Genomic DNA, 17,782 nt, shown 5'->3' on the forward strand with positions numbered 1-17,782 from the left:
GAAGCATGGGCGTTGAAAATGAGAATGTCATCGTCAAATATATAACATGGAGTGACAATTTAATTGTTTAAACAGAGTACAAGACTACAAGGGATTAAGAGATTATTTACAATGTAATCTTTTCTTACTATTAATCTGGCATGATTGATAAATCTAACTTTCTTGCAGTAGAAGGACAGTTGACCTCCCAGAAAACGTTGTTGCAGATAAAAAAAAAACACAATAATTACTAATTAGTCATGGAAAGGAGAAACCAAAAAGAAAGGAGCCTAAAAGAGCCAAAACTTGTACGGACAAAATGACAAACACTCTGTTATACAAGAACCGGAAAAAATGTGTCATAAAGAATCCTTTGAAATTACCAGTAGCCTCTTCTTCCACGGCCACCACCACCGTGTCTTCCATGACCTCGGCCTCGGCCTCTGTGACTGCCTCTACCACCACCGTATGAGATTCCCTGAGATGTTTTGTTCACAACCTGATGATTCTCCACACGAGCCTTCTTTGCACCCACATTATTACCGGCTCCATTTGCAGGCCGTTTTCCTCTGTGTTAGAGCCACATGAAACATGCAAAACATTAAGTTTTTTTTCCACATTTGGAAGACAAGAAAAGAAAACTGCAAAACTGACAAAGTTGATTTGGCTAGTACCCAGTCGTTGTAGAGGCTAACGGTTTCGTGACTTCTTTCCAAGAAAGAGTAACACTGGTGTCTCCGATAAATGAAGGCGCTTTTGCATGCAATCCCTGTAACATACCAGACAGTTAATGCCTATTACGCATAATTTACTAGAAAGCAAGGGACAAAAAGAGGTAAGAAGATATGGCTCTGTTTTTCACCTTTGTCATTGCCAATATGTTATTGCAGGTCCTGAGTCCAGTTGTTGCACTCTGCTTCTTCATTTTCTAAAAGCAGCTTCGGTTACATTAAACCAGGAAAAAAAGACAACATGGAATGGAGAAAGAAGGAGTGGGAGTTAGTGTTCTCACCACGCTTGACTTCTCTTCATCTGTCTTAGCAGCCGACATGGCTTTGCTATGCTCAGACATCCCTTGAGTTAGTTTTTTCATTGTTGCCTTGGTTAGATCCTCAACACTGGTCAACCTGCAACGTCCGCTTTCATTACAACAGTATTTTTGAAACAAATTACCAAAAACTATTTCTTACAAAAAGAAAACTGAATCTCAAAAATACCTCTCAGTGAATTCCTTGTAAAACTCTGAGAAGTCCTCCCCGAGTCTATCTGATGGCTGCCCGGTCACTATCTTGTAGCCGCACAAGCTGTTTGTTGCATTTGGAGCCTATATGTTCAACAGAAACAGATAAGTAAGAAAGAACAAAAAGATACCTGGCCAAGCAACTAAAAATAGTTAGACAACCTTGTGTGCCAAATGATGAAGCACATATAATAGGCACTCGACATATGTGAAGTTCATTTCTTCCCCAGTCTTCCTAGCAGGCATGTACTTCTGAGAGCAGAGGGTAACAGTAAATAGTGTTTATATTCAAAATAAGAGACTGCAGTAGAATATAATATACACCAGCGAAATGATAACAGTAAATAATATATTTCCATAAATTAATTATAAAAGATATGAAGACAAGATGAGAATTTGGTGCTTAAGAGGTACCTTTAAGAGCTGAACTATTGAGGGAAGCATCTGACGTGCTACCTGAGCGGTTGTGTATGGTGACATCTCAGCAAGAGCTCTGAGCAAATTAAGCTTCCTCTCCTCTGGCAGCTAATAAAACAGGGTTTGGTAAATATTATGCTGAGTAAGAATGCTCACGCATGGAGTATAATATATATTTTACCAAATGAATGAAGAAGATAGACAAGTGGCAATATTATTTATGAACAAAAGAGTTACATGCAAGTTGAGAGTAATTCAGATTTGACTTCATACCCTCAAAGCCATTAAGGCTACTGTCAAACATGTAAACGAGAAGAAAAAAATTACAACGTACCTTGTCAAAATCAGGCATGATATTCTTGTTCAAGTAGCTAAGAAACTTGCTACCTGGAGCACCTCTCTGTTCAGAAGAGGACGAAGTTAGTATGATTTATGGTTCAAAGCATCTCAACTAATAAAATATCCAAGTGCTATGCAGCAATAACTCTGATTCCATACCACAAAGAATGGAAGAGCTGTTTGCAGGCATGATATAAACCTGTCAATATGATCTGTATCTGAAACCTGGCAAAAAATAGTATTTGAGCATCAGAAGTAGTTCCATGGCATGATAATGTAATCATCTAGCCTATACTTCCAACCTTTACTATCACCATACTAGGTTTATAATATTTACTAAGGTAAAATCTTAGTAGATATTCCCATAGTAACTAAAACAGATGCTATCAAAGTTTATGACTCGACTCCTAGAGTCAGATTTGCACCAAGACAACTGCAGACCCCTTCCCTATGTTCATTCCTAGACTGAGCAGTATACTAGACTTCAAATACTAGTATGATTTCATGAAAATTTAGTGGCAACTTTCTCACATACTAGTACTATCAATGAGCCCTCATTAAATATTCACGCAATATAAACAATGGAAACTAACACATGCAACAATTCCACCTGTAAAGATTGTATATCACTTATAAGCTTTTTGTCAAGAGAGAGTGAAGTCTATGATAGGACAAGTATTCCTTTTTTTGTCAACAAGCTAGGACATGTATCCTTTTCATCTCACAAACTTGGAAAAGACTAGCCAACTTTATTCCTAGATAACAACGACTAATTGTGCAACTAAAAAATCAATAAACATCTGGAGGAATAATTATTACTGATCGTATTAAAGCAAGAAACTTTTGTCCACCCCCAGTAAGAATATGACATGAGAAACTCACATTAAACTGTGAATCCAAATCGGCCTGTCCTTCAACAATTTCTACAAGTTCTTGCATTCTTTCTTGAGGAGATTTTCCTCCAAATATACTCAAACTTGTCAAGAAACCCATAAACATATTGAATTCTTCTCCAGTTACATCCCCTAGGCTCTAGAAACAACCAAAGAACGTCATAAAAGGGAAGAAAAGAAAGCCAGAAAAATAGAAACAATGAAACTCCATGTGGCCAAACCTTTTTGATCAAATCAGTTATATGTCTTTCCATTTCCTCTTGAGGCTTTAACAGTTCCCCTTTAAGAGGGAATACCTACATGGAGATACAAAGTATATTAAAATCCGATAGGATATACAAAACCTTTCAAGTGATTCCTTACGTTCCCATTAGCTTGCAGTATCAGAAAAAACTTCATTTTACATCTTTTATATAAGAAATATTTCTCAATGATAAACAAACTTCCAAAATAGAACTCCACTAAAACATGGTAGCTATCAGCACCAGTACCTACTCAAGTTGATTTGGCAGTATATTCTGTACTTGTTCTTAGCAATAGACCGAAAAGATTATATGCAGTACAAGTCTAATTCATTGTTTATATCAGCAAACGAAAAGATCAATATAGGTAATTTCATTAAGTCAAGTCGAGCTAAGATATAGCAAAACCTCAAAACAGAAAAAAATGTAGAAAAGACTCTGACCTTATCTCTGATAAAGTGTAAGACCTTTTCACGGATTTGCTCATCAGTACTAATAGTGGCCTCAGTATGCTTAAACAATGCAGTCAAAGATGCTACACCAAAAAAATTTAAACATAAGAAGCTGTAATTTACACACTTATCTATATGGTTTATAAGATGGACTGAGGGACACACACTATAGATAGCACAATATCTACCATAAGACTGAAAGACCAATTATAATTTTCTCAAGTACATTGCGGCTGTAAGATGAATTGCCATCTTCAGAAGATGAATGCAGAAGAAATCAAATTACCCTTTGTATCCTGCCGAAATAATGACATAAATGCCTTGTGTACAGCATCACGCTCCACCAATTCCTCTATTTAGATCACATTACTCAGAGTCAGATGGTGAAAACAAATTAGGTAGATCAAGGTTAGGTAACAAAAATCTCAGAATTACCAGTATTTAGACATTGTACAAGAACATCAATTATCTTCGATATAAACTCAGGTGTATCCTTGCAGAACAATGGAAGCCCGCGGATGGCTTGAACTCGTACCTACAAATAAGAACAAAATGATACTTTTTAATTGAAAAGAACAAATACGCAGAACCAGGTCTTTCTCCTCTCGAAAATAAAATAAAAACTGTGAGTCCTGACTCATCTCAAATTCGTGTGTCACATACAAAACAAGCTATAAAGAAAAACACACACAGAAATAAACACTTCAGTTATTTGAATCCAGCTTAATTCTCCCAAGTGTAACTAATTTTGAACCATACAAACTAAACGAAGTTCATCTATAATGCACTAGCAAACCTACATCTACTTTTTGCTTCTGCATAAATCGTATGAGTAAGAAGACTAGGTACATACCCCGACTTCCACTTCGTCGATTATATCCATGTAAGCATCAAAAGCTTCTGTTGCGAGACTGGTGAAGAACTTGAAGTAGCGTGGAATCAGCTGTGCTCCAAGCTGCTTGGTCTTGATGTTTGTCTTAGACAACTCGATAATCCCTTCATAGTCTTGAAAATTCTGCAAACCATGAGAATGTCATAGAAAACGATCAAACACACAAGAAACAAACCAAGCAAGCCAAAACCCAACCACACCAGTGTCCATTTTCAGACCGATTATACCCAAATCCGAAGCAAAAGACTCCTTCTCAAACCAGAGATGATTCAAGAGAACAACGAACAACTAAATCAAACAGAGAATGGCTAATATCAAATCCAGGACTAAAACAAAACCCTAGGTGAAATAGAGACGAACCTGAGACTTGTCCGTAGACTCGCTCAAGCGCTCGTCAAACTCATAAAGCTTCTCTATATGTTTAGCATCTTCGGAATACTGTTCTGACATTTCGGAGAGCTCTAGATGAAGCTGAGACGGAGAAAATCAAAGAAAATGATTATATATACACAGTTGGTTTCACACATGTATTCACGTCTTTGTACACATAATAATGAAAAAAAAAAAAGCTTCGGGAGAAAGATGAAGAAGTGGAAGAAGATGAGACCGTACATGGCGATTTTGGAAGAGTGAAGAAGGTTGATAGAGTTCTCTCGCAGAGTAGGCCAAGGGTTTCTGGGTTTATTGCTCTCGCCCTTATTGTTTAGCTTCAAGGAGAAAGAGGGGTTTATGTGCCCTTCCCTTAACACGATGTCGTTTTGTTTCAAATTTTGAGTTTTGAAAACAACACCTTTATTTATCATTTCTTTAAAATTTGTCCCAGAAATTTACTATAGAACAAATTAATCATAAGCACTAGCTCAATGTCTCTTTCGTTGATTTCTGGTTCGATTCTTATCTGCCCCAAGCTTCATCAATCTCCGTCGTATTTGAGAATCTCTTCTTCGCCGCCACTTTCTCTCTCTTCCCGTAGTAAGTCTTCTTCTCCCCACCAGTTTTCTCAAATCTCACGCCCGATCAAAGTCACCGCGAGAAGCGCCATGGAGACGACGGCGGAGACAATTTCCGGCTGTGTTCCCAACAATACAATGAAGCTATTGTTCGTTGAGATGGGTGTAGGTTACGATCAGCACGGGTACGTTCAAATCTACTCTCAAAATTTCGCGTCTTGAATCGATCATACCGATGTGAGATTGAATTTTGAAAATGTTGAAAAATAATTCAAAACAGGCAAGACGTGACATCTGCGGCTATGAAGGCTTGCAAGAATGCAATTTCTTCGAATTCGATTCCTGCATTTAGGAGAGGTACTAAATTCTCTCTTTCACTTAGTTTTGTTCTGAAACTACTCTAGCAATTTGTAACATAAACCATTTGGGTTTCTTTGGAAATAGTTGACTTTTAACTTGACTTAGTGGCGTTGAATGTGTCCAAGGTTCGATTCCTGGAGTTTCATTTGGAGAAATGAAGTTGCAGATTAAGCTTGGAGTGCCTCATTCTCTTCACCAGCAGCTGGATTTGGAGAAGGTTAAGTCTATCTTCCCATAGTAAGTTCCTCAAGTAACCTCCTCTATCATAGAGTTTCTAAACACAGTTGTTGTCTTTCCAGAAGAAACTTGAGTTCTTTGTTTCAAGTATTGCTGTGGAAAGTTGGAGTTTAAATTTATGCTTTGTGCTAGATATAAGTTACCTTTGAAGTTGGGTTAAGATTGGTGTTGTGAAAAGTAGACAGAAACGAGCATTAGCATTTACTTATTTGATCCTGTATAGTGTTTGTAGGAAAACATCTCTCATTGACTCATTGTGTTACTTTTAGTCTTTGAGTCAGCTTTATCTACCATGTTATCACAATCATTAGTTCCGTTTTTTCGTTTGAAGTGGGGAGATTGTGAATGTGGAGGTGGTGGATGGAGGAATGATTTGCTCAAGCGGCGTTCTAGTTGAAGAAATGGGTGATACAAATGAAGATTGCTACATAGTGAATGTCGCAGTCTATGTCGGCTACTAGTCTATCGTTCTTGTATGGTCGACCCCGGGTTAGAGCATTGTCATCCTCGTCGATAGAAGAGAAAAACGAGAACACTTCAGTCACTTTTAGTTGTTGTATATTTTGATTTCAGAACCATTTTTGGTTTGTAGGCGTGCATCTATATCACAATTTCAGTTTAAACATTGGTTTGATTCACACTCATATTCTGTAAGTTGAGTGTCTTACAGATTCAGTAAATGGTTGCAGCGTTTGGTGCGGTCTAGAAATAATTGCGTTTGCCTCAAATCTCTAAAGTCCGCGGGAAAGTTTTGCCTCCTTAAACCTAAAAAGTTTTATAGCTAAGCATAAGTTTTATATACATGTGAAACCAAAAAAAAAAAAAAAAACTTGCAGAAAAATGAAAGGGAATAAGAAGATTAGTTCGATTTTCGAGAATCGCCATGTATCTGCGTCTCAGGAGGTTTATCTACAGCGATGCGGCTTCGCCGTACCGGGTCAACCACCTCAAGATTCCGATCCTTCCGCCGGAGTCTCGCCACCACCGTTAAACGACGGAATTCCATCTCAGCGTTCGTCCGATGATTCGGAGACGGATAGTGTAATCGGTTCGGGTCACGATGCGGTGGAGAGTCAGGCGATTCGATTCGTCTCTTCGGAGGAAAGCGTGGACACCGTTGATTTAGAGGAGGATGTTGCAGATCCAACGGTTGAGGTTTTGGCGGAGGATAAGCAGAGTGATGTTCCTCTGGAATCTGCAGCGAAGGAAGATAGAAGAAAGAGACTTAAGCTTCCTTTGAGAGATGTTGTAAAAGCCATTGTTATGAATTCGAAGAACACAGAGGAAGAAGAAGCTGACAAAGAGATTAAGAAGTTGAGCTGTGTGCAAATCCTCTTACAAAAGGGATTCAAATTTTAAGGTGATTTCAATTGAAATTTCATGTGTTTTTGTGTTATCTAGGGTTCTCCAAGATCAATTTTCTTGTGATAGTAGAAGTCAGGGGCCGGCCCAAAAGATTTGGATGCCTAAAGCCCAAAAATTTTTTGTTGCCCATTTACCAACAAAAATACAAAAAAATGTTAAAATTTCGGTAAAATACGACTCGAACTCGCCACCTCCTGCTTATAAATGAGACAATAAGCATTGCACTACGAGACTTTTTCTAACAAATGATGTCCCTTAAAATTAAAATATAATCTGATGCCTAAAGCACCTGTTTGATGGGCTTTAGGTCTGGGCCGGCCCTGGTAGAAGTCATGATCTTACTGTTGTAGTTCTTGACAAAGATGGGGATGTAATTAGAGTTTTTTCTTGTACAATTTGAATATCAAATTAAGCAAAGAGTTACCAAATCAATGTGTTATTTATACTGAGAATGTCTCTTTTGTTTTTGAATCTTTTTTTCTATTGCATCACACAACACTAAACGATTTACGATAATTGTTTTGTTTTGTTTCTCCCCTCCAAGAATGTCATTTACAGAATAAAGGTGTTATGCATTTTCTTTATAGTTGTGATTCTTATACTTCACATTGTAAGGGCTGCGTAGAGGAGTTGGTTCCATGTATCGGGCAACCCGGGGAGGCACCAATGGCTGCAATCTGTTCCTCCATCGCCACCATAAGAAGAAGGATGAGCATCTTTTCTCAACTGAGACAAAGTGGTGATATCGAGCAAGGTTACTGGCTTTTTCATCGAATTCAACACTTTGGAGACGACTCCTGCAGATGGAGGCTGACCACTTGGGTAACTTGATCCACCCAACGGCTGCATTTGCCCACTACAACTCTTCCGCGGCTCGTTCCATTCCCTTCCCCTGTCACCCACAAGAAAGACATTGGTCCATAGAGGTTTAGGGTTCGAAAAGTATTTTCTCAAACTGTATGTAATGACATAATTAGATCTCAATTGTTTGTTTGCGTTTGAAACAATTGAAACTCTAGTGGACTTACTCGTAATGAGTGGGAGAAATTCCTTGGAAGAAAACTCTAGTTTTGGTAGTATCTACGTTTTGATCAACCCATCGAGCCCAAGTACTGAGTCCTTTGTAGAAAGCATCAAGACGGTTCATGTCTCTCACCAAAGACGACCCATCTCGAATATAGTCCCACCTAAATCCATACAACAACAAGAAAAAAGAGAAAGATTCAACATTAAGTTATGAATGATATATTGATATGATATATATTTTGGGTGTAGATTAAAGATGTTATATTAATGGTACTACGGACCCTTGAGATTGGCCTTTATGAGTCCACCAATGCCAAGAGTTGAAGACAAGAACGTCCATGTTTTTCCAAGCATTAGCACCTCCTTCAATAGCTCCAAGGTTAAGCACACGCCCGACTTTCTCTTTGGATATATCTACTATGTATGGTGTTCTATATAGGTGTAAAGTTACTCCATATTCCTGATTATTTTCATAACAATAAAAAAAATACATCAGATTCGTTCAAGATTTTATAAAAATATTCAAAATATTTAAGGAAGAGAGTTATTAAATGAAAGAAAGAAAAAAAAGTGTCACAGAACAATGAGAATAGTTGTAAAAAAAAAAAAAAAAAAAAAAAAAAAGAGAATAGTTGTAAAAAGTAGACAGAGGGAACAAGAAAGAACAAGTTGGACTGTTGGAGTTGTTAGTGTACCTTTACGTATTCACTTGTTTTTATTGTTATTTCTGGTAAAACATCTGTGAATTATTAAAAGTAATACCAGGAATAATAATATTTCAGAAAAAAAAGAGACAAAATTTCATAGCATAGTGGTAAATAAATAGTGTACGACTTATATATTTAAATTAATTAATAAATAAAAAGAAAAAGAGTTTGGAGAGCCATAGGCCCATAGCTTTCTTCCATATCAAGTGAAGTAGACAAGTCATTTCATATTGTTTTCAGTTTCGTAATTGATGAATGATAAACTACTTTGCACAAATATGGTAAATATAACAATAGCTTTCGAATGAAGAAAAACAAATAAAAGTTTGCACGAAATAAGAAAATTTTGTATGGTTCTATCGAATCTTCTATACTTAATAATACTTCCGGTATATGTAGATGAAGAAAAGAATCAAATAATGCACTAATATTACTTTCTTTTTCTTAAATATATTAAGCAAGTGGATGTGATCGAACACGAACAACAACCATATGTTAATAAGCATTATTAGCACCAACCTGCTTTTTCAATTCTTTTCTAAATGACGAATAAATTACATAGTCCGTGACTAATAGTGCCATTCTTCAATATTAATGAAAGCCAAAATTCAATTTTCGTTCATGACAACTAATCCTCGTGAAGATTGATAAATAGATTTTTGTTTTTATCCAAAGAACAACACAGATTTTATATATATATATATAAAAAAAATTAAAAAATTAAAAAAAACACAGATTTTATATAAACTATTTTTAAGAAACAAAGAAAGAGAGACCTGGAAAGTGAGAGTAGAGAGTGGGGTACGCTTGAGAAAAGTGGTCTTGGCGTTTGGTACCGACGCATGTATCATACAGGCCAGCGATTCCCACATGTTTAAACTCAGTGAGTCTCCGACGAACATGACTCGTTTTCCTCTGTATTTCCTCAGAAACGCCCCACCGTCGAACCTAATTACGTAATTAATTAACAATTCATTAACCATGCATTTGCATATATTAGTTTAATTTAATACTACAACTTGATGGTATCTTTTTTTTTTTTTGTTAATAATTCTTGATAACACAAAATAATAATCCACTTAATCACTTTTGATATAATATATTAATTAAAACACTCCTTTTCATTTTTTAAAAAAGAATATAAATCAAATGCACTATAATCCACGTTTCTTTAAAACAAAAGTGCATGTAAACATATCAACAGTCCGACACCAACTTCTAGTAATTATACAATATATATAAGGGAATATTGTTATAAACCACATGTTGGATGGACTCCATAACCGTGGACCTTATGCATATTCTAGAAGGCCCATGTCCATGTCCTAGAAGGCCCATGCCCATGTTCTTGAAGATTCTCCTTATGACGGCCTATATTGTACTTAGTGGGCTTTTGGGCTTTAGGGTTTACTAGCCCAATGGGGATTTGTCTCCCCTCATCATGTATATATATGTATCGAAATCTCATTCATTAATCAATAGAACAACACAGTTCACAACACGTTATCAGCACGACTTGCTCTTAACGAAAACCCTAAAACCCTAACCCTAAAAATCGTGGCACTGTTCATCGCCGACACTGTTCATCTCGGTACTGTTCATCGCCGTACTGTTCATTGCCGACACTGTTCATCGCCGACACTGTTCATCGCGGCACTGTTCATCGCGGTACTGTTCATCGCGGCACTGTTCATCGCGGTACTGTTCATCGTGGTACTGTTTGCGGTTCGTTGCAGCAGCGTGAGTTACCGAGGTCTTTAGCTCCCGGTTCTAGTCCATACAACCCCATAAGGTGAAAGGTAACATCAAAACCCTAAAGCTAAAGAACCAACAATTGAACTTGAAAGTTAAGCAAAGAGAAACCCTAAAACGAATGATGATTGATTAAGTGATTGCTTTGCTTGTATGATTTGATTGCTTGCTTGATCCGATTGCTTGTTTGCTCGATTGTTTGACTCGTTTATGTTGCTAGAAAAAGTTGATTATCGCTTAAGCTAAACTCGCCTAATTTGCTAGAGAAGTTTTAATTGTCTAAACCTAAAATCGCAAAACGAAAATACATAAGCTAATAACCGAAACTTTAAAGGTCTAAAAACCTAAAACCTAAAACGAATCTAATCCAAAAATTCCATAAGTTTAAATCGGCTTGATTGAGATTGTTTAGGTTGTTAGATTGTTTGCTCCTTTGATTGATTACATGCTTAACACCCTAAAACTAAAATTGCATGAACCCTAGAAAACTTAGAAAAGATAATCCTAAAAGAAATCTCAAAACCCTAAAACCTAAAATCCTAAATAAAATAGGAAACCCTAGATAATAGGAAATCTTAACAACCCTAAATCCTAAATAGGGAATCTTAAAATCCTCAATAAAAAAGGAAACTTTAAAATCCTAATAGAAAGCATGAAAACCTAAATAAAATCCTAAATCCTATTGTACTCTAAATCCTAATTAAATTAGGAAATTCATAAATCCTATTCAAGATAGGAAAACTTTAAGAAATAGAAAATTTCCAAATCCTAATTAAAATAGGAAATCTTAAAATCTAAAATCATAAGTGAAATAGGAAAATTAATCCTAAAGTAAAGAGGAAAGTAAATCCTAAAAAGAAAAGGAAAAGTTAATCCTAATCAAAAGAGGAAATCTAATCATAAGCAAAAGAGGAAAGTCAAATCCCTAAGTAAATCGATTCATGGTTCGGTCTCAAATACCGCATGACACTAACGATTACATGATTTTGACTCAAAACTTTTCCTTGTAGATGTTGAATTACAACTTGTACTTTACTGCCCTAAATCTCTTAGGAGATAATTATTTTAAAATGGGCAATGGATACTAAGATTATCCTAAAGTCAAAAGGACTTGGTGAATGTATCTAATAAGGTAAGAATGCCAAGAGAGAAAGATAGATACAAGGCAATATTAGCCACCATCTTATTGAGAGTCTCATAATCCAGGACTATAAGTCCGTGGATGAGTCTATTGCTAGATGAAAAAAAAAAAAATAAAAATAATGACTTACAGATAAAAACAGTGAGTTACGACCTCATAGATTAACCCCATTACCTAATGCCAATAAGGACGCAGAGGATAAGAAAGACGTGCAGAACATCTAAACATCTAATCGATGCTTATCAAGAAATGATAAAGAAGAATCCCGAAGCCAATTTGGCTCATCTCGATGGTGATGGAGATTTTGACCATGAGAACGATGACCAATTGGAGTATGAGACTTCGGATTGCTTAAGAGAGGAAAATTAAATTCGACATCTTGTGTTTTAATTTGCTTTATGCTTTAATTTACTTTATGTTTCCATGCTCTATGTTTTTTTGAATTCTATTCATGTCTTTGAATTCTATTATTTCTTGGATTTAAATTTAAAGTTTAATTTGCCTTTAATATAATCGTTTACTTTATTATCTAAAGACATATTTCTTGTCAATGGCCGATGACAAGAATATACTTGTGGTGGATAGTGGATCGAGCCACACAATTTTAAAAGACAAAAGATACTTTATAAATCTAACATTGAAAAATGCCAATATTAGCACCATAGCGGGTATAGCTAGCCTCATTGAGGGCCACGGTCAAGCCCATATCCTTTTATCAAAGGGCACGCATCTTGAAATAAGCGATGCCCTATATTCACCCAGCTCGAAGAGGAGCTTGTTAAGTTTCAAAAATATAAGATTGAATGGTTTCCATATTGAAACAAAGGGTGAAGGGAACAAAGAATTCCTAAATATAATTGAGATCATCCAAGGACATAAGAAAGTCCTAAGAGACTATACCCGCATTATCCACTGGTCTCTACTATGCTAAAATCGATATGATCGAAGCTAATATGGCAATGAACAAAGAGTTCATCGAGAAATTCACTTTATGGCATGACCGGCTTGGCCATCCGGGTCATAGTATGATGCGTAAACTAATAACTAATTCAAAGGGGCACACCCTAAGAGAGAAAAGAGTTATCCCTAAGAATCTCACGTGTGAAGCATGTTCACAAGGGAAACTCATTATAAGGCCATCACCGGCTAAGGTAAATAAAGAGACCTTAAAATTTCTGGAAAGGATACAAGGAGATATATGTATGGTCCTCATTGATGCATCGACAAGATGGTCGCATGTTTGTCTCCTATCTACTAGAAACCAAGTGTTTGCTAGGTTATTGGCCCAGATAATAAGACTGCGAGCCCACTTTCCAGATTTTCCGCTTAAGACTATACGTCTAGACAATGCCGGTGAATTCACGTCCCAAGCGTTTAATGACTACTGTATGTCCATGGGGGTAAGTGTGGAACATCCCGTAGCACATGTACATACACAGAATGGATTAGCGGAATCCTTCATTAAACGAATTCAATTGATCGTTCGACCATTACTCATGAGGTCGAAGCTTCCAGTAGCCGCTTGGGGACACACTGTTTTACATGCATCAGAGCTTATACGCATAAGGCCATCTAGTGAACATAAATATTCGCCATCCCAATTACTCATGGGTCATGAGCCAGACATATCCCATCTAAAGACTTTCGGGTGTGCCGTATATGTACCGATTGCTCCACCACATAGAACAAAGATGGGACCTCAAAGGAGGATGGGAATATATGTTGGATTTGATTCTCCCACCATTATTAAGTATCTAGAGCCAACTACGGGTGATCTATTTAAGGCTAGATACGCGGATTGTCATTTTAATGAATCCGAGTTTCCTACTATAGGTGGAGAGACGAACAAGCTGGGTAAAGCAATAAAAGAAATATAATGGAATCAAACATCCTTAAATTGGCAAGATCCTCGGACTCTGGCATGAGAATCAGAGGTCCATAAGATTATACATTTGAAAAGCTAGCTAATCAATTGCCAGATTCCTTTGCTGACCCAAAGAAAATTACAAAAACGTACATACCAGCTTGTAATGCACCAGTACGTATTGATATCCAAAAGGGAATCAATGAAATTGCTACCGAGTCTAACACACGAAAGAAACGTGGTAGACCAATAAGTTCCAATGATAAAAACCCTCGGAAATTAAAGAAAGGTGCAATAGGAATCCGAGGTTACTAAGGAAACCATCCCAGACATGGAGATAAGGCCGGCCGGCTCTAAGGTACAGGTACCATATAATGTAGCTTGGGACGCCAAGCTGCAAAGTATTAAAGGTCCTGACCATAATAAATCTCAAATCGATTATATCATGTCTGGAACATAATGGAACATATAAGAAATGTCGACATAAGATGATTTTGCATGCAAGGTAGCACTTGAATTTATGAATATAAATGAGGATCAGGAGCCCACGTCTATACTAGAGTGCACTCAAAGACTTGATTGATTAAATGGTACAAGACCATAAAACGTGGAGCTAAGAATCATTAAGAAAAGGAATGAGTTTGGTCCGACCTTAAGGACACCATTCGATGTAAAAACCAGTAGGACACAAATGGGTCTTTGTGAAGAAGAGAAATGAGAATAATGAAATCGTGAGATATAAGGCACGGCTTGTAGCACAAGGATTCTCACAAAGACCGGGGATAGATTATGAAGAAACATACTCCCCTGTGGTGGATGCTAAGACATTTAAATTTTGCTAAGTCTGGCTATATAAAGAAAAAGACTTGATTTGCGGCTAATGGATGTAATGCCTGCATATTTATATAAGTCCACTGGATGATATATATGAGATTACCAGAGGGTATTGAGCTCAAAGATAAAGATAAGAAAGGGTCTCGAGACCAATACTGCATAAGGCTGAACAAATCACTTTATGGACTGAAACAAAGTGGACGCATGTGGTACAATAGATTAAGCGAGTACCTAGTCAGAGAAGGTTATAAGAATGATCCCATCAGTCCATGTATCTTCATAAAGAAATTTGCAAACAAAGGGTTTGTGATAATAGCAGTATATGTGGATGATTTAAACATCCTTGGAACCTCTGGGGAAATCGCCCAAACAGTCAAATATCTAAAGAAAGAATTCGAGATGAAAGACCTAGGCAAGACAAAATTCTGTTTGGGATTGCAACTTGAGTACGTGAATAATGGAATCCTTGTGCATCAAAAGGCATATACTGAAAAAGTACTCAAGAGATTCAATATGGACCAGGCCCACCCATTGAGCAGCCCAATGGTGGTGAGAAGCCTCGGATTGGATAGTGATCCATTCGGTCCAAAGAAGGATGAGGAAGAAGTTCTCGATCCTGAAGTGCCATACCTTAGTGCCATAGGAGCGTTAATGTACTTGGCTAGCCACACTAGACCAGACATATGTTTTGCCGTGAACCTCCTTTGTCTAAATTTAGTTCATGATCAACCCAAAGGCACTAGAAAGGTTTGAAGGAAGGTTTGGTTAAATTTTAAATTCTATTCTTCCTATGTTTGTTTATTTGGGTTTTATTCTATACTGATCTAACCAAAGAAAGTCTAGTTTGCTTTGGTTTAGTTTGTTTTGCTAATGCAGGTAAAATCAGATTATGGCATGGTCAATAAATAGGAACTACGTGTGGCTTGATCCCTTCCAAGGGTACGTAGGCAGCCTTCTTCAAGGCGCAGCTACTACAACATCAAAGACCATCATATGAGGAGACAACACAGCCTGTATCGCTCAGCTCAAGGACGGCTACATAAAGGGAGATCGGACGAAGCACATTCTAACCAAGTTCTTCTTCACGCATGACTTGCAAAGGGATGGAGAAGTTCGAGTGGTACAAGTTCGATCCAGCGACAACTCAGTCGATCTCTTCACCAAGGCGTTACCAACATCGACATTGAGGAAGCTCACGCATCAAATTGGAATGCGGAGACTTAAGGACTTGCAGGGATGACCAAAACAGGGGGAGTAATACGTGCTGTACTCTTTTTCCTTAACCATGGTTTTGTCCCAATGGGTTTTCCTGGTAAGGTTTTAATGAGGCAGCATCCCCAAGCGTATTGCTGAGATCCTTTGGCATCTACACGGTTATGTCATCCAAGGGGGAGTGTTATAAACCACATGTTGGATGGACTCCATAACCGTGGACCTTATGCATATTCTAGAAGGCCCATGTCCATGTCCTAGAAGGCCCATGCCCATGTTCTTGAAGATTCTCCTTATGACGGCCTATATTGTACTTAGTGGGCTTTTGGGCTTTAGGGTTTACTAGCCCAATGGGGATTTGTCTCCTCTCATCATGTATATATATGTATCGAAATCTCATTCATTAATCAATAGAACAACACAGTTTACAACAAATATATATATTTAAAAATAGTAATAATTGTGCTAACTCATGCAAAGATCATGAGATTTAATTTTCGAAATATTCTCCAATCAAAATTCTTATTAACTAAATTGGTTTATCTCAATTTGATTGTTAAGTTGATTATATTTAAACCTTTTGAATTATGCAAAGAGTGAAGTTTTAAGTAAATTAAGTAGAAAACCTTGGAATGGTGCAAGATTCAGGTTGCCAAGAGTACTTAAGGAACTGTTTGTCTGGTCGGCCGAACTTAAGACAGTCAAACTCGCCGTCGATGAAAGGACACGTGGACGAATCATAGAAAGGGTAAGAAGCATCGAACACCCATCGGCCTTGGAACAAGTTACATCCTGATGCTCTCCCCTGCTTCTTCCCTCTCAGTGACGACCTTCCACCGTCAGCCGTGCTGTTGCTGCCGGTCACGAGGAGTGTCTTGTCGGAAGCGAAGGCTTGCTCGGTTCCCGACAAGATTGTGACTGTTAGAAGTGGAAGAAAAAGAAGGAGGAGAGAGATGAGTTTGAAACCCATCTTTTTGTATTAAACAAATATCAAAGGTTTTGGGTTTTTGTGATGAAGCTTGTTTGATGGGTTCAAGCTTTTATACACCCATTTGTCTATGTATATATGCACCAATGCATATACATATATATATATTATTATGATAAAAAGTTTGTGTGCATATTTCTTAATGTAATTAAATAAATATTTACTATTTTAATGTACACAATTATGTCAATTATGAAACCCAAGCTAGTGGCACGGTTAGGTGATCTCGACTCTAATGCTAAGGACGCACGTACATTTGTTATAGTTTTGGCTTTTTGGGTTTGATTTTACCGTGTACATTAAAAACTCGATGTTACAGTTAATCAATTTAACTCGATATATATAAGTATATAAGATATATAGGCCTCTCCACGCATTGTCAATTGGTTTTGAGTTGGAAGTCCATAGAACTTAACATGGTAGCAGAGCCCGATCCGTACATGTCCAAATCCAATCCACCATCGGCCCGGCCCAATAGTTGGCCCGCCGATCATGCCCGAGCATACCGAGATCAATGGCTAGAGCCATCATCTCGAGGGGGCGTATTAGGGATAATAATATCCTACATTGGAAAGGACAAGAGATCTTGACTAGTATATAAGATATATGGATCTCTTTACTTATTGTCAATTGGTTTTGAGTTGGAAGCCCATATTCTAATATAAATATATAACTATTCAATTTTGAGTTTTGAAACAATAATTTATTCCAAAAACTGAAAATTTTCTGTCTTAGGACATGTTTATTACAAGATTAATTAAACGACGACTATAACACATGATAATACTAATAACTAGTATTATTAAGAAGAAGAAAATCTGCTGAGCTTTTGTTGTTCTTTTTTTTAGGTGTGAAAGTATGTTCCTAGAAAGCTTCACAAACTTGCATTATG

At 37.2% G+C, this 17,782-nt stretch overlaps 4 protein-coding genes across 5 annotated transcripts; 2 read left to right on the forward strand and 2 right to left on the reverse strand.

The window, feature by feature from the left end:
- Positions 1 to 102: 102 nt before the first annotated feature.
- On the reverse strand, positions 103 to 5,174 carry LOC9329606 (apoptosis inhibitor 5-like protein API5). Of its 2 annotated transcripts, none has more exons than XM_021011645.1 (17): positions 5,067 to 5,174; positions 4,815 to 4,925; positions 4,416 to 4,577; positions 3,998 to 4,097; positions 3,849 to 3,914; positions 3,554 to 3,645; positions 3,090 to 3,164; positions 2,858 to 3,007; positions 2,135 to 2,200; positions 1,971 to 2,036; positions 1,634 to 1,744; positions 1,382 to 1,471; positions 1,197 to 1,303; positions 992 to 1,106; positions 842 to 898; positions 654 to 748; positions 103 to 548 (listed from the first exon to the last, which is right to left on the reverse strand). In XM_021011645.1, the coding sequence occupies exons 2-17, from the start codon at positions 4,902 to 4,904 to the stop codon at positions 359 to 361; spliced, it is 1,632 nt and encodes a 543-aa protein (XP_020867304.1). In that variant the 5' UTR covers positions 4,905 to 4,925; positions 5,067 to 5,174; the 3' UTR covers positions 103 to 358. The 2 variants fall into 2 exon arrangements, with proteins under 2 accessions (XP_020867304.1, XP_002893545.1); XM_002893499.2 differs by having other exon boundaries at positions 842 to 907; positions 5,067 to 5,173.
- Positions 5,175 to 5,274: 100 nt separating this feature from the next.
- Positions 5,275 to 6,655, forward strand: LOC9329607. The gene is made up of 4 exons (XM_021011649.1): positions 5,275 to 5,589; positions 5,685 to 5,761; positions 5,890 to 6,001; positions 6,333 to 6,655. The coding sequence occupies exons 1-4, from the start codon at positions 5,318 to 5,320 to the stop codon at positions 6,460 to 6,462; spliced, it is 591 nt and encodes a 196-aa protein (XP_020867308.1). The 5' UTR covers positions 5,275 to 5,317; the 3' UTR covers positions 6,463 to 6,655.
- Positions 6,656 to 6,805: 150 nt separating this feature from the next.
- Positions 6,806 to 7,397, forward strand: LOC110224748. The gene has a single exon (XM_021011650.1). The coding sequence runs from the start codon at positions 6,842 to 6,844 to the stop codon at positions 7,358 to 7,360; it is 519 nt and encodes a 172-aa protein (XP_020867309.1). The 5' UTR covers positions 6,806 to 6,841; the 3' UTR covers positions 7,361 to 7,397.
- A 389-nt stretch (positions 7,398 to 7,786) lies between these two features.
- On the reverse strand, positions 7,787 to 16,988 carry LOC9326851 (protein trichome birefringence-like 38). The gene is made up of 5 exons (XM_021011646.1): positions 16,529 to 16,988; positions 9,876 to 10,047; positions 8,674 to 8,852; positions 8,395 to 8,553; positions 7,787 to 8,258 (listed from the first exon to the last, which is right to left on the reverse strand). Exons 1-5 carry the CDS (start codon positions 16,870 to 16,872, stop codon positions 7,970 to 7,972), a joined length of 1,143 nt encoding a protein of 380 aa, XP_020867305.1. The 5' UTR covers positions 16,873 to 16,988; the 3' UTR covers positions 7,787 to 7,969.
- Between the last annotated feature and the right edge of the window lie 794 nt (positions 16,989 to 17,782).

This window comes from Arabidopsis lyrata, assembly GCF_000004255.2.
Source record: "Arabidopsis lyrata subsp. lyrata unplaced genomic scaffold ARALYscaffold_1, whole genome shotgun sequence".
NCBI classification, from domain to species: Eukaryota; Viridiplantae; Streptophyta; class Magnoliopsida; order Brassicales; family Brassicaceae; genus Arabidopsis; species Arabidopsis lyrata.